The sequence below is a fragment of the Podarcis vaucheri genome (assembly GCF_965113315.1).
Source record: "Podarcis vaucheri genome assembly, chromosome: 10".
Classification (NCBI taxonomy): domain Eukaryota; kingdom Metazoa; phylum Chordata; class Lepidosauria; order Squamata; family Lacertidae; genus Podarcis; species Podarcis vaucheri.
Genome location: NC_138748.1, coordinates 69,169,839 through 69,185,202, shown reverse-complemented (window position 1 = coordinate 69,185,202; position 15,364 = coordinate 69,169,839). Strand labels below are relative to the sequence as shown.

The 15,364-nt window shown below is 44.7% G+C and overlaps 2 protein-coding genes and 1 long non-coding RNA gene across 3 annotated transcripts in view; 1 reads left to right on the top strand and 2 right to left on the bottom strand.

Annotated features, from left to right (window-relative positions):
- Nucleotides 1–1,212, top strand: part of FBH1 (F-box DNA helicase 1) — a 53,258-nt gene extending 52,046 nt beyond the window's left edge. The window contains exon 21 of the mRNA XM_082238787.1: nt 488–1,212. Within this exon, the coding sequence (XP_082094913.1) occupies nt 488–655 (168 nt within the window). The 3' untranslated portion in view covers nt 656–1,212. The remainder of the gene's footprint in view (nt 1–487) is intronic.
- Nucleotides 859–15,364, bottom strand: part of LOC309541524 — a 130,037-nt gene continuing 115,531 nt past the window's right edge. The window contains exon 2 of the long non-coding RNA XR_014223793.1: nt 859–1,601. This is a non-coding gene — a long non-coding RNA (uncharacterized lncRNA). The remainder of the gene's footprint in view (nt 1,602–15,364) is intronic.
- IL15RA (interleukin 15 receptor subunit alpha) overlaps nt 12,469–15,364 on the bottom strand; it is a 58,767-nt gene continuing 55,871 nt past the window's right edge. The window contains exon 8 of the mRNA XM_082239238.1: nt 12,469–12,509. The gene's annotated coding sequence lies outside the window, so the exon portion shown is untranslated. The remainder of the gene's footprint in view (nt 12,510–15,364) is intronic.

Below are 15,364 nucleotides of genomic sequence, written 5' to 3'. Positions count from 1 at the left end.
GCCCTCCTCTTCCTCACATGCATTCTGCAGATGCAGAAGCAGGTTAATAATAATAATTATTATTATTATTATTATTATTATTATTATTATTATTATTATTATTATTTATACCCCGCCCATCTGGCTGTGCTTCCTCTGCCACTCTGGACGGCTTCCAACAAAATATTAAAATACCGTAATACATCAAACATTAAACGCTTCCCTGAACAGGGCTGCCTTCAGATGTCTTCTAAAAGTCTGGTAGTTGTTGTTCTCTTTGACATCTGGTGGGAGGGAGTTCCACAGGGCGGGTGCCACTACCGAGAAGGCCCTCTGCCTGGTTCCCTGTAACTTGACTTCTCGCAGTGAGGGAACTACCAGAAGGCCCTCGGCGCTGGACCTCAGTGTCCGGGCAGAACGATGGAGGTGGAGACGCTCCTTCAGGTATACACTTCGTTCTGCAGTTCCCTGCAAAACTCACACAAGTCCCTTTGACTTTTCCCGGCAGAGCGACGGAACCAAAGAGCCCGACGGCTACCTCTGTGACACTTGTGTGCAGCAGCGACTGGCCCTGACATGGCCGACCATGGCCTTTCATGCGGCCCAAGCCGCGGACGGCGACGCCGAAATCTCTGAGGTCCCAGAGACCATCAGCATCCTCTTCGAGCGTTTCTGAACAGGAGAGAGGCCTCACCGGGAATCACGCTCTGTCGGGAGACGGCGGATAAGAAAGCAATTTTTTATTAGGACAGGTTGAGCTGTCCTGCTCCTAGGAAAACTGGGTCGGCGTGAATCCGAGAAAGGCAACTGAGGGGGGGGGGAGAGACAGTCTGCAGAAACACAATTCAGAGGGCGGTCGCACATCTCTGCCGTGTTTGGGGGGGGTGAGAGGAAAGCTTGCCGTGCCTTCTGTGTGCCCCCAAAGTTTTCCGACCTAAAATACCACTGGGCCTGTGGTCCGGATGGCATGGCTTGATGGGGAAAATGGGTAGAATTTTAGCACAATGGTCAATATATTGCTCCTCTTGCACTGGTAGGGATTGGGGTGTCACAGTGTGTAGAGGTTCATGGGCCAAAAAAGTCTGCACGCCCCTGCAGCAGCAGGTTTTCCCGAGTGTGCCAGGAGCATATTCTTGTGCCGATGGTGCCCTGCAGATGTCAATTCACCACCTGCTTTCCGCTTGCTAAGCTTTTGCTATAAACTGCATTAAAACTCTTGTCTATTTCAAGTGACGAGGCATATGCGTGTCGTTTACATTTTTATTCCTTTCCCAAAGCCACCTTAGGAATACTTTTTGAAACTGCCAATACATGCAGCGGCATGTGAATAAATAACATGGAAGGTTGCAATCCTGACCCACAAACTTTTTTTATTCATTTTATAACACAACTAAACAACACAAACAGAAAAAACAATACAAACAAATTCTTGTCTTATCCTTATTTTTTCTAAACATTGTTAGGTGGGCTTCCCCAAGTCCCCCCTATCTGATTTTCATTTTACCTCATCTTTAGCAGTTTACATATATCATAATTTTTAACCTTTTTTATCACACTTTTACCATTAAAAATCTTCACATTTTATCACCTATAAATAATACTATTTTAAAATACACTATCTTCTACTTCTAACCCTTCAGCCTATATCCACTTCCAAAGCTATTCTAAGATTTAAATATTCACATATTTTTTCAAATATTCATTAAACTTCTTCCAATCTTCTTCCACCGTCTCTTCTCTCTGGTCTCGGAGTCTCCCGGTCAGTTCGGCAAGTTCCATAAAGTCCATCATCTTCATCTGCCATTCTTCGATAGTTGGTAAATCTTGTTTCTTCCAATTCTTCGCTAGTAATACAGTGGTGCCCCGCAAGACGAATGCCTCGCAAGACGAAAAACTCGCTAGACGAAAGAGTTTTCCGTTTTGGAGGTGCTTCGCAAAACGAATCTCCTATGGGCTTGCTTCGCAAAACGAAAATGTCTTGCAAGTTCCTACGGGTTTTTTTTTCCATCCCCCCTTTTTCTAAGCTGCTTATCAGCTGATCCGATCAGCAGATAAGCCGCTAAAAGCCGCTAATAGCGCTAATAGTGCTAATCTGCTAATCCGTCAATGGGCTTGCTTCGCAAGAGGAAAAAACCGCTAGACGAAGAGAATCAGAACGGATTCTTTTCATCTTGCGAGGCACCACTGTATTCTCGCAGCTGTTGTGGCATACAGACCCACAAATTTAACTGGGCAGCAAGCCTCATTTTAACTCCATGGGGCATACTTACGAGTAAACGGGCTCATTGGATCATTCCTCACTTAATAGTAGGGCTTGAAGGCTCAAGAGGAGCAGTGATAAAAATTGGGTTTGTGTGTTTTTTTAAAACCCTGCTTCCTATTTAAATGTGAACATGTGGTCTGCAGGGACTTCTTTTAAAAAAATAATAACCCCAAAGAAATATATCTATATTCCACCCAACCTACATTTTCCCCCCTGAACTGATTTAGGTTGCTATCTTTTTTTTGTCTGAAGGACTATCTGTGCTGTTCTGCTTTGACTCTGCAACCGCCATATCTGTAGCAGCAGCAGGAGGAGATTTGAGGGGGTGGATCATTTTGCAGAGAGCTTGTTCTTACTGGGGTGGTCAACCTATGTCTGGGCTACACTGGGCTTCAAAATGTGGGCGGAGGCTCACACTGATCACATGACATCCCAAACCAAACAGAGACTTTCCACATGCAAAATTAGGCACCTTGAGAGAGGCTCGCACTTTGCCCTGACATCGAAACAAAATAAAAAAATTCATTCCAGACTATATGGAATTGGCAGAAATGACTGGCAGAATCCGGGACCAGAAAGAAGAGTCGGTGGAAGAAGATTGGAAGAAATTTAAAGATTACTTACAGAAATATTGTAAAATTAAGGAATGTTAGAATGATGTTGGATAGAAATTAAGTGGTTTCTAGCTGTAATGCTTTAAGAGAATATGAAACAAAGGTCTATAAATGGGTAAAAGCTTAATGGTAAGGATTTGCTGAACTAATAAATTTAAGTGGAATACAAAAAAGGGAGGTATGAGGAGGTCCGGGGAAATAAGCTTAAGGAAAATAAGAAACAGAAAATTAATGTGTTTTTAACTGTTTTTATTTTGCATTTTTCTTTTTCTTTTTCCATTTTTATTGTAATATGTGAAAAAATCTTAATAAATATCTTATATATATAAAAAAAATTCCTTCCAGTAGCACCCTAGGTAAAGGTAAAGGGACCCCTGACCATTGGGTCCAGTCGTGACCGACTCTGGGGTTGCGGCGCTCATCTTACTTTACTGACCGAGGGAGCCGGCGTACAGCTTCCGGGTCATGTGCCCAGCAGGACTAAGCCGCTTCTGGCGAACCAGAGCAGCGCACGGAAATGCCGTTTACCTTCCCGCCAGAGTGGTACCTATTTATCTACTTGCACTTTGACGTGCTTTCGAACTGCTAGGTTGGCAGGAGCAGGGACCGAACAATGGGAGCTCACCCCGTCACGGGGATTTGAGCTGCCGACCTTCTGATTGGCAAGCCCTAGGCTCTGTGGTTTAACCCACAGCGCCACCCGCGTTCCCTTAGCACCTTAGAGACCAACTAAGTTTGTTATTGGTATGAGCTTTTGTGTGCATGCACACTTCTTCAGATACCTTCAGATTTCCCCTGGCATGCTAGCTTTCTATCTGCAAGGGAATATTCAGCCCGGCTGAGCCCTACCACCCCCTTGAAGTCTGAACTCATCCAGTCCAGACTGCAGTTTTGCACATATTGGTAAGAATATCTGATACATGCCTATAGCCTTATGTCTTTTGCTCTCCATCTTCCGTGTTTTTCCTGTGTGCAGGTATTTCTTCCTCTTGAGATACGATTAAAGCATTGTTAAATAAACAAGCAAACAAATAAACAAAGAGATCATTGTTAAATAAAAAAATAAAAAGAAAGTTTGTAATCAAAAACCTTTGTACTATGGACAAATTTTGCAATACGTGTATTTTGCAATAAACAAGTTTGGTTTATAATGCTGCCGACGAATCTTTTGTATGAACAAAGCCCTTTGGCATATTGAATTAACAAATAATATTAATAAGGAATCAGCAGACTGGAGTATATCTTAGAGAGACAAGATTTGTTTCCATGCCACAGATATCCATTATGCAGTTGGGTGTGTGAATATTGACTTCTAAGTGAGACGCTTCCCTGCTCTCTTGTGGAAAGGAAAGTTTATATAAAATGGAAGAGAGCCGATTCTTTTTAATCCCTCTGGATTTTCAAGAGTATCCCAAGTGGCTCATCGTTTATTTTGTATTGTGGTTTACCAATATTGTGGGATTTATATGCTGCAGAGTTGCAGGGCTTTATTTGGGTAACCTAGCATTTAAATATTTAGACTTGGATGGGGAATCCAAGCACAAGGGTATGTCATAAAATTTTTTTGTAAGACACTCTTTGGCTAAAGGGCAGGATATAAAGGGAAGAGGAGAGAGGTTCTTGCCTTGAGGAGATTATATTCCTAATGTAGCTGGTAGTAACACCCATTGGACTTTGTGGGGTCCAATGAGTCTCTTCTTCTTCTTTGGCAATCACTCATAGCCGAGTAAGATAGTCTTCCATAAACACGGTTTTAACAATGAGTCCATAAGTGACTGTGGAAGCCAATTCTGGTTCCACACGTCCTTCCACAGTGGGGACATTGGTTTCCAGGCAGAAGTTGATCACAGTGTGGATTTGCCAAGCGTGCCTTCCTCTTAACACGTTTTTCCCTTGCGCCTCGAGTTTGAGTGTCTTCAAAGCCCATGACACCTTTGGCAAAGGCTGCTCTCCAACTGGACCACTCGCAGGTCAGTGTTTCCCAATTGTCGGTGTTTATACTACATCTTTAAAGATTTGCCTTGAGAGAGTCTTTGAACCTCTTTTGTTGACCACCAGCATTACGCTTTCCATTTTTAAGTTTGGAATAGAGTTTGGAAGACGATAATCAGGCAGTCGAACATCAAGACCAGTCCAACGAAGTTGATGTTGAAGAATCATTGCTTCGACACTGGTGATCTTTGCTTCTTCCAGTACACTGGTATTAGTTACAGATAGGTAGCCGTGTTGGTCTGCCATAGTCAAAATAAAAAAATTCTTTCCAGTAGCACCTTAAAGACCAACTAAGTTAGTTCTTGGTATGAGCTTTCGTGTGCAAGCACACTTCTTCAAATACACTGTGTATCTGAAGAAGTGTGCTTGCACACGAAAGCTCATACCAAGAACTAACTTAGTTGGTCTTTAAGGTGCTACTGGAAGGAATTTTTTTATTTTTACACTGGTATTAGTTTGCTTGTCTTCCCAAGGTATGAGTAGACATGCAGAGGATTGTGTTGCTGGTTTGCAGAAGTTCCTTTCTATACTGTATAATTGTTTCGACCTGCTATTGAGTTTTCCCCCTTTGTGATGGGAATTTTGAGATCTTAGATATATGTTATATGTTCATAAGTGTACCAACGAAGCACATACATAGATCAGCACAGGAAGACCAACCTGAAACCATTTTGATTCCCAAACTGTCCCAAACTGACCAAATGTTTGCAAGGTCAAAGGAAAATGGAAAAGCCTCCCCATTGTCTTTTCCTTTACAAATCCTGTTTTAAGGGTATGTCTGTGTTTGAATAAGGTGTGAGCCTGTGACCTGGCCCAGGAACTTAGTATTTATCAGTACAAAAGACTGGCCAGGCTCCCCAGGCAATCCAATCAAGTAACCTGCCAGACAGGAGATAAACAACGACAGGAGAAAAACAACAGTCAAATTTCTGTTTTAGACCGCCTTTTCTGTGGTGTAGGTATCTGGGGGTGGTGGTCTTAGGTTACACCCCTTCTGTGATGTATGTATGTATGTTTCTGGGGGTGGTCTTGATCTAGGTAAAGGTAAAGGGACCCCTGACCATTAGGTCCAGTCGTGGCCGACTCTGGGGTTGCGGCGCTCATCTCGCTTTACAGGCCGAGGGAGCCAGCGTACAGCTTCCAGGTCATGTGGCCAGCATGACTAAGCCGCTTCTGGCAAACCAGAGCAGCGCATGGAAATGCCGTTTACCTTCCCGCCGGAGTGATACCTATTTATCTACTTGCACTTTGACATGCTTTCGAACTGCTAGGTTGGCAGGAGCTGGGACCGAGCAACGGCAGCTCACCCTGTCGTGGGGATTCAAACTGCCAACCTTCTGATCGGCAAGTCCTAGGCTCTGTAGTTTAACCCACAGCGCCACCCATGTCCCGGTCTTGATCTACAGGGTGGCAATTTCAGAAGTCCATATAAGGCCTTGCACGCCATTTTTCTAGGTCCCTCTCTCCTGCGGGTGAGGGGAGCACCCTGTTGCAACAGATCAGTAAAGATCAGGCTTACTAGCTGCTTTGCTTCTCAATATTCTCTGGTTGGCCTCTGTTATTCTCTCCTACCAATAGGGAACCTACGTAAGGACTCTATATGGGCTCTTGGATACCCCATAAGGGAAAAGGGCAATTTTTGTTCCAAACACCTTGCATCATGCCTAGCAAGCCCTATCCTGCAGCTCTGATCACCCCATGCTGGGTGCTGGAATTTGGAGACCAGCAACATCTGGGGGTGTGTGTGTGCAGAATTTCTCCATCTCTGTTCCAAAATTACCATCCTTGTGCATTTTATTTAAACGGCTGCATGTGTGGAACGAGTCTTCTGTCGCCACGAGGTGGCAGCACAGCTGATGGCTGATATGGGAAAAAGCCAAGAAGCTGAGCAATGTTTCTATTGGCAACAGCAGCAGCGAGAATATTGGTAGCCAGCTATTGGAAAGGAAATAATATTCCAACAAGAAGAAAATGGTTGAGTAAACTATGTGAGTATCTGGAGTTAGCTAAACTGACGGATTTAATAAGGCATGAACCCAAAACTATGGTACAGAAACAATGGGATTGTTTAAATGAATGTTTATACAAACAGGGCTCAAATACGAAAATTTGGTTGTGCTTAGACTAACCTTGTGAAGAATATAAAGATTTAATGGATTGTGAAAGAACTTAAGGAAAGGAAGTGACTGAAGAACAGGTGTAAAGGTGAACTAGAAATTAAGAGACGTGCGGTGAATGCGGTGGAAATCTTTTATAATATTTTAACTAGGATTTTTATATGGTAATGTTTAAAGTATAAATTTGGTATTATTGTTTACGAAAAGTATTTCTTTTTCCTTTTTGGCTTTTTCCTCCTTCTTTTTTCTTTTCTTTTCTTTTTTTCCCTTCTGTAGCCTTCAATTGGTAAATATGTAGATAATCGTGTTTATATTGATAGGTATGAATTCTGTTTTGATTTTTCTTTTTTTATTTATCTTCTTGTAATATTTAAGAAAATTAATAATAAAATAAAAAGAAGCTCAGCAATGATCTCCTGAGTCCCATTGTGGTTGCATATTTTATTCTGGCACAACACCTGCACCAGTCACTCTGAGTTAGCATCCCTCACAGGGATGTTGAGGATAAAACTGGCTCTGTGGCAGAATATCTGAGCCACAATATTTTCATAGAATCATAGAATCAGAATCATAGAGTTGGAAGAGACCACAAGGGCCATCAAGTCCAACCCCCTGCCAAGCACAAAACACCATCAGAGCACTCCTGACATATGGTTGTCAAGCCTCTGCTTAAAGACCTCCAAAGTAGGAGACTCCACCACACTCCTTGGCAGCAAATTCCACTGTCAAACAGCTCTTACTGTCAGGAAGTTCTTCCTAATGTTTAGGTGGAATCTTCTTTCTTGTAGTTTGGATCCATTGCTCCGTGTCCACTTCTCTGGAGCAGCAGAAAACAACCTTTCTCCCTCCTCTATTCTTCTCCTTTTCAGCAGGAGTAATTTCCCAGGAAATGTGCAGCCTTGAACAGCAGCTGCAAAATCTATGCAGGAAAGCTGGTTCAGTTTACTTATTTGGGGGGGGGGTGCAAGTTCCTCCATCTCCTTGCATTATTCCACCTCTTAAATTCTAGACCATGGGTAGGTAAACTAAGGCCCATTTGCCTTCTCAATCCAGCCCCCAGACAGTCCGGGAATCCGTGTGTCTTTACATGAGTAGAATATGTCCTTTTATTTAAAATACATCTCTGGGTTATTTGTGGGGCATAGGAATTCGTTCATTTTTTCTCTCCCAAAATATAGTCCTGCCCCCCACAAGGTCTGAGGGACAGTGGACCAGCCCCCTGCTGGAAAAGTTTGCTGACTCCTGTTCTAGACTTCCCATCCTCATTCTCATCATGGGTGGCAAGGATTATCACTTGCAAATCCCCTCTGCTCTTCCCAGGCACCTCCTAAATCTGTTGCAAGAGTTGCTCCAACCTGCCAAGGAATGAGGGAAAAAAACGGCCTGAAAATAAATATTAATCCAAAGTCAAAGCTGAGCTGAAAGCAGCCAGCTCCCAGCAATAATTTTTGACTTCCTGCGTGAATAACTGCAAGTGCTTTGCCTGTCCTTGATTTCCCTACCAATTCTGCTCGGCTGGGGAGGGCGGGATATAAATAAAATTTATTATTATTTATTATTATTATTAAAAGAAAGAAAAAAATACGTTTCATGGTGATGGGTAGATTTTTGTCTGGTAAAGAAAAGGAACGTACAAAACCATGAATTTAAATGTCATATTGGCCCCGTTAAACGTAATGCCTTGTTTGTCCATGAAACCTAAGTAGCTTCATTTGCCCTGTTCTTTGCAAGTCCCAATAATTACAATGGGATATAGAGATAAATTGGACACCCCTCGCGCTGATTGCAGCTTGAGAGGGGGTGGTTTTCATAGAATCATCGAATCCATGTGGATCCGCGCTCTGTAACCACGTTTTTGCGCCATTGTGGCCTCATGCAATAGTGGGTGCGTGATTTTTTTGGTGCAGGCTGTAGCCATGGACATGCTATGTGATCTGATGGTGAATTTGGGGTGACCTAATGTAAAAATCCTGAGGATCCATGGGCTTTTACCTCCCGCCTCCCAGGCATCCTCCTTTATGGCTAGCGTCCCTTATCTCCCTCCCGATCGCTTGCCAATCAGCTACTTCGTTTCAATACCCCCTTCCCTCTTTTTTTTTTTTTAAAAAAAGCATGATCTGCTTTTCTCCCCTGGGCAATTCGGCTCCAGGGACCACGCATTCGCTCCATAAGACGCACAGAGATTTCTGTTATGTACTGAAGTTCTCACCCTGGGCCAGCAGGGGGATACTGTAGATAGTTTTCACTCAGGTCCGCATATGCAAATAAGGGATTGAAAGTGACGTTCAGTGATTGGATAGTTACAGAAAATGGTTACAGTTGCGTTGTAGTTGAGTTCTATATAAGCAGGCTGGCTGAACCCTTCAGTTCAGTTCTGTTCTGGCTTGTGAATAAACAAGAGCTGTTTGAAGAATCGCTGTGTCGTCTGATATGTTCACCCACAACTTAACAATTTCCCCTTAATTTTTAGGAAGAAAAAAGTGTGTCTTAATGGAGTGAAAAATACGGTAATTATTTGCTGCTGCTCAGCACAGTACCTGCTATGCATGCTCTCCTGTTCTCTGCTCCAGGCATGAGAAAGGATTTGCTGCAGGGCCTAAGGTTTACCTGCAACCACTCTCTGCTCTTAGGCTGCAGATCAGACTTTGCTTCCACAGCACAGGAGGCAAAGTTTATTCCGTTCCTGAGCTTGTCGGCAAAGGCTTTCCCTCCCTGTACCTCACTCAGATGCCACAAAGCTCGTCAAGACTCAAGAGCTTTGCCCTCGAGGGCAAAGGGCAGGGGCTGGTGAAACTGTGACTGTTTTTTTTTTTAAAAAAATATCTTTCCTGACAGCTGTGCATACCTTACATCCTCTGGGAAAACAATCTGTGTTAAGGCTATGCTCTTTTTTTTTTTTTTGGCTATTTCCTGCCCACCCACCCCCCAATTCCGTTGCAACGAGAAACACGCACGGACCTGTTGCAGGAATTTATGTATGGGTTGGGGGGGGGGGTTGCCCCTCCAGCAGATATCATGCACATGCAGCCCACTACCAAAATCAGCACAATCACTTTTGTGACTTTTGTGATTTGTCCCCACAAAACACTTCATCACAGTTTCTTCCTATCTATTCAAAGGGCCTCTGCTGCACGATACCAAATGTAACTATTCACTGATCAATGTCTCTATGTACTGGCTCACTGGGAAGACTTCAGAAATTCATATAGACATGTGAGCTCAGCTACTCAGCAGCCCCTCTGCCTGAGTGAAAATCCCTGGCATCCTGATACCTGAGTGCCAGACAGGTAGCCATTCCAGAAATAACAAACCCAGATGAAGACAAAAGGGTGCGATTAACTTGGCTGGGAAACAGGGAAATGTAAATATCTCTTTTGTTACACTTGATGGGTGTTTGGTGAAGGGCAAGGGGAACCATGGGGCAGGGTCCAGGATGCTCAGATTACTGCCACCAGACCTCCCCTTTCATGATGTATTAGTAATGTATTTTGGAGGGTGTAACATGGGGATTAGTAGCTAATAAAAGTTTGAGGGCTCTTTTGTTCGGGGCTTCCATTTTGTTTCACCTTGTGGCAGGTGGGAGTCCTGTCACGACAGTCTTCAATAAAGACCAAGCCTACTGGCTGCTGTTTTGCTCTGGTATTCCTGGCTGGTGTCCTTGTTTTTTGGCCAAGGGAGCCCTCAGATTTCCCCGTTAACAGACCCACAAACTGAAACTCCTTGCAGCTGTGCCATTTTAAAATGTATCTTGTGTTGTTTATTTTTCCATCTTGCATTTTTATGTTGTGAACCGCCCTGATTCCATTTTTCCAATTAGCTTCTCTCCAAAAAGAACAGGTGGCTTCTCTTTTGCTTTCTCTGTTCTTCTGGCTGTTTTAAGAGCTGCCAGCAAACAAAGGGGGCAATAATAATAATAATAATAATAATAATAATAATAATAATAATTTGTATACTGCCCTATTCCTGCAGGTCTCAGGGTAGTTACAACGTAAAATCACGAAATGAAAACACAAAACACATAATTAAAATAAAAACGACAACAACCCAATAACACACACCCCAACCACATTTTAAAAGGGCACTGGACACTGCTTGGTTCAAGTCAACTTTTAAAGTAGTATACAGATGGGTCTTGAACTTGTGTTGTAAAGTCGTTTTTGTGCTGGAGAAGAAGCCCCCACATCCCGAAATCTCAAATACAATTTGATGAAAGCAAAGTTATTAAAGGGTGGCTTTGGAAGAGAGGTAGGTTTTGGGTACACTTTACAGAAACTGAACACCCCCTCTCCCCACGCTCAGAAAGGGTCTATGAGAGACACACTTAAATGAGTAATTTAAATGCTAGACAGTCCATTGGTTTTAGAAGTCTTTAATTGGTTGGCAGTTCTTGGTGGGAGGGGAACCCACAAGATTTTCACAGATTCATTGAGACCCCACAAACTATTTCTCTTACTCAGAGAAATAGTTTGGCTTCTCCTCCTAACGGCTGGCTCTGTGTATCGATCTACTTCTTTTAACCATGAAACACACTTTAATACAACTCATTCGGCGCTTTTAAATACAGTCAAACCTCATGTTATGTTTGCTTCAGGTTGAGCGTTTTCAGGTTGTATCCCGCGGAGACCTGGAAGTACCAGAAAGGGTTACTTCCGGGTTTCGCCGCTCGTGCATGCACAGATGCGCAAAATGACGTCACGCGCACGCGCAGAAGCAGCAAATTGCGACACGCGCAGACGCGGGATGCATTCCTTTCAGGATCCGTTCCGAAGGCCCATTCACAACCAGAGGTACCACTATACCAACTTGTTTTATTGAGAGTATGAGGTTTCCTGGCTAAGCGTCGGAAGCATGGGAGGGGGGCAGTTTTAGAACCGTAACATTGGAAGGGGGACCCCCCAAAAGATAATCTAGTACCACCCCCTGCAAGGCCTCAAGACCCCCTTTCTTGCATGCACCCCCCCCCCCGAAGCAAAGGGCTCACTTGGGTATGTGCCCATTGGGTCTTTGGGCTTTCTTGACCCTTACGAAGAACTTGAGAAGAACCCCACAGGACCAGAAGAATGACCTACCTAAATTAGCACCCTATTAAAAACTAGACAAAATTAATTTCGTTGTCCCCGAAGGGGGCAATGACAATAAAGATATTCTTATTCTCTTATTCTTATTCTCTTAGACACCTATCAGGAGGCCATAAACAACAGGACGCGAGCACAACAGTGCTCTCTGCATATCTGAACCCCAAATGCTTTGGTATTCGGAGGCGAGCTGCCCCGATCCTTGAGGTAAGCGTACAACCAGCCATGACTAGTAGTCACTGATAGCATCATCCTCTATGGACCCGTCTATTCCCTTTAAAATCTGCCCCCTTAGAATGAATGGGGCATCAATGTCAATTGCAGCCTTAGCCGGAATGACCCAAGACGTCGCAGCCGCCTCGACTTCTTCCATTGTCTCTCCAGCTTCAAATCCGAGCCCAGCCACGTCTTCCCAGGGCTGTCAAATGTTTTCCTTTCTCCCTCGACATCTCTGGCGTGTTCATCCCACCTGAAAGAGGGAACGGAGGTAGTCAAAGCAAGCCGCGAGGAAATCTGCCGCTGCCTTTCCGTTTCCTTTAAATTGATCCGTTAACCGAAAAAAAGGTGCAACGGTAACAAAAACAAAGGAAATGAACAATAAAATCTAAACCATAAAAGCGTCACAGCTGGGAAGGGCAAAAGTACAAAGTGACAACACAGCCCAAAAAGGGACGGTGAAGTATTAACTCATATGAAGATTCCCTCAAACTTTTAGAGTATTCGCCACTGTATCCACAATTGCAGACCAACCTGTTTCTCCAAAGCCTGATTTAGCCCAAAGTCTGGACATACTGTAGGGACACGGGTGGTGCTGTGGGTTAAACCACAGAGCCTAGGACTTGGTAGTGAAAGAGGGACGCGGGTGGCGCCACAGTGCCTAGGACTTGCCGATCAGAAGGTCGGCGGTTCAAATCCTCGTGACGGGGTGAGCTCCTGTAGCTCAGTCCTTGCTCCTGCCAACCTAGGAGTTCGAAAGCACGTCAAAGTGCAAGTAGATAAATAGGTACCGCTCCGGCGGGAAGGTAAACGGCGTTTTCTTGCGCTGCTCTGGTTCGCCAGAAGCGGCATAGTCATGCTGGCCACATGCTATACGCCAGCTCCCTCGGCCAATAAAGTGAGATGAGCGCCGCAACCCCAGAGTCGGCCACGACTGGACCTAATGGTCAGGGGTCCCTTTACCTGAACATACTTAGGCTTTACCCTGCACCTCAGTAGGTTCTCCTTGTGTCTAAATCCATTCCTACAAATACTACAGCTCTCCTCTTAAGGCGGCCTCACCCTGAGCCTAGACAGATGCCTGTCTACATCTTAAAACTTTCCATTTTGCCCGAGCTGAAAAGCTGACAGTGACTGCTGTACAATCTCATGGGTGAACATCTGGAACCTCCAGATTAATTACTTGTTAACTGGTGAAAACTTTAGGCAACACCCTGAAGGCAGCTCTCCAAAAGCCCTTTATATATATAAATATTAGAAAAATTACGCAACATGATGGATGGCGGAACATTGAGCAGATGTGCGTTTCCCAAGGGCCTTGGCTGAGGGTATGTGCGTGTCTTCTCAAGACACACAAAGTCCAGGCCTCCTATTATTTGGGACACTGGCACGATGGCAGCAAGAGTGCCCAGCCACCAGCATAGAAGGCTTTAAAGGAATTACTATTGTCGTTGTTACTGTTATTGTTATTATTAAGATCAAACCTCTCCATTCTGAAGGAAATCAGCCCTGAGTGCTCACTGGAAGGACAGATCCTAAAGCTGAGGCTCCAAGACTTTGGCCACCTCATGAGAAGAGAAGACTCCCTGGAAAAGACCCTGATGTTGGGAAAGATGGAGGGCACAAGGAGAAGGGGACGACAGAGGATGAGATGGTTGGACAGTGTTCTCGAAGAGACCAACATGAGTTTGACCAAACTGCGGAAGGCAGTGGAAGACAGAGGTGCCTGGCGTGCTCTGGTCCAGGGGGTCATGAAGAGTTGGACACGACTGATACGGAACGGGGGGGGGCAATGTCTTCTTCACTACAATATATTTGCTCAATTTCTCTAGGACTCCATCACCCCTCCCCTGTCCTCCATAATCTCTCAAGTAATACTGTCAAAATCCTGTCACAATGTATCCACTCTGTTTCTGCTTTTGCTCTCTAGTACAGAGTGGCTTAGAAATCACTGAAATCTTCAAAAATTGATATAAAATCAGCCGTGGTTCTGATCTGCTCGTTCTCGGTGCCATTCAACTCAGTTCCCCTTGGACTCCATGATGCTGTCCCTACTTCCATAATCCCCAAAGCGGCAGGTCACGTACGCAGGAACTTCTTAATCCTGTCAGATAGTTTTGCAAATCCTTCCTTTGGGCAATACTAGGTGACAGACGATGTATATTCCTGGCCCATTGTCTTGCCACCACCAGTACTCAATAAATGTGTATCTATGTATATTTCCCGCTCCGCATATCCCCCCTCCCTCATCCGAAAATGCTAATTAATGTAATCCCACCTTTTCATAATGTATTCATGACGTGTAAAGTATATTCATGATGTAACTTGTGAAACCCAACCTTCCCATAATGTATTCGTGACGTTTCATGCACTGTATTCTGGGACATGGAGGGAAAACTCAAAAGTTCATGTCACCCCTTTCTCACTGTTCAATCTCGCCTTGAACCTGTTGCGCAATAAACTTGGATCTTCTGCAGTTTGCTCCTGCGTCCGGCTGAGCTCATTTTCTTCCGCAGGGACCCACGGACTTAGTCCGATGAGCTGGGTGGCAGAGTAACCCCGCACCCAGATTTTTTCCGTAACAGTTGGCTGCCCAACGTGGGGCTTGTGGTTCTCCCAAGCTGCTGACTGGGGGCCCCGAAATCTTCAGCCGGCTCCGGGCCATTTTGCCTGGGAAGATCCTTTTGGACCCCCAGCCATCTTCTGGGCGGTAATCGAAAGCCCTAGGAGTTCAGCCGGGGAGCAAAAGAGGGATCCAGCCGGCTTATTCATCGATCCCGGGATCATCATAGAAGACGCGTGAGTATAAGGAAAAAGGAAAATCCAGTGCACTGGTGGGAAGGGGGTGGAAGTCTCCTGGCAACTGAATTCTCTGCCCTCCTCTCTATCGCTCCTTCTTGCCTTTCTCTTGGTCCGGTTAGTGAGAGAGACCGGGGACCGCTGCTCAACCCGAAAGGGGGTTCTGAGCTCTATCCCTTTTCCTTAAAATCTCCAGCCAGCCGCACCAATTGGGAGCCCGAAAGTAAGACGGAGAGACCCGACTTGAAAGATAGCCGACTCTCTGCAACGGACATCCCAGTTGAAAGCAAGGGGTTGGAGCTCTCTTTC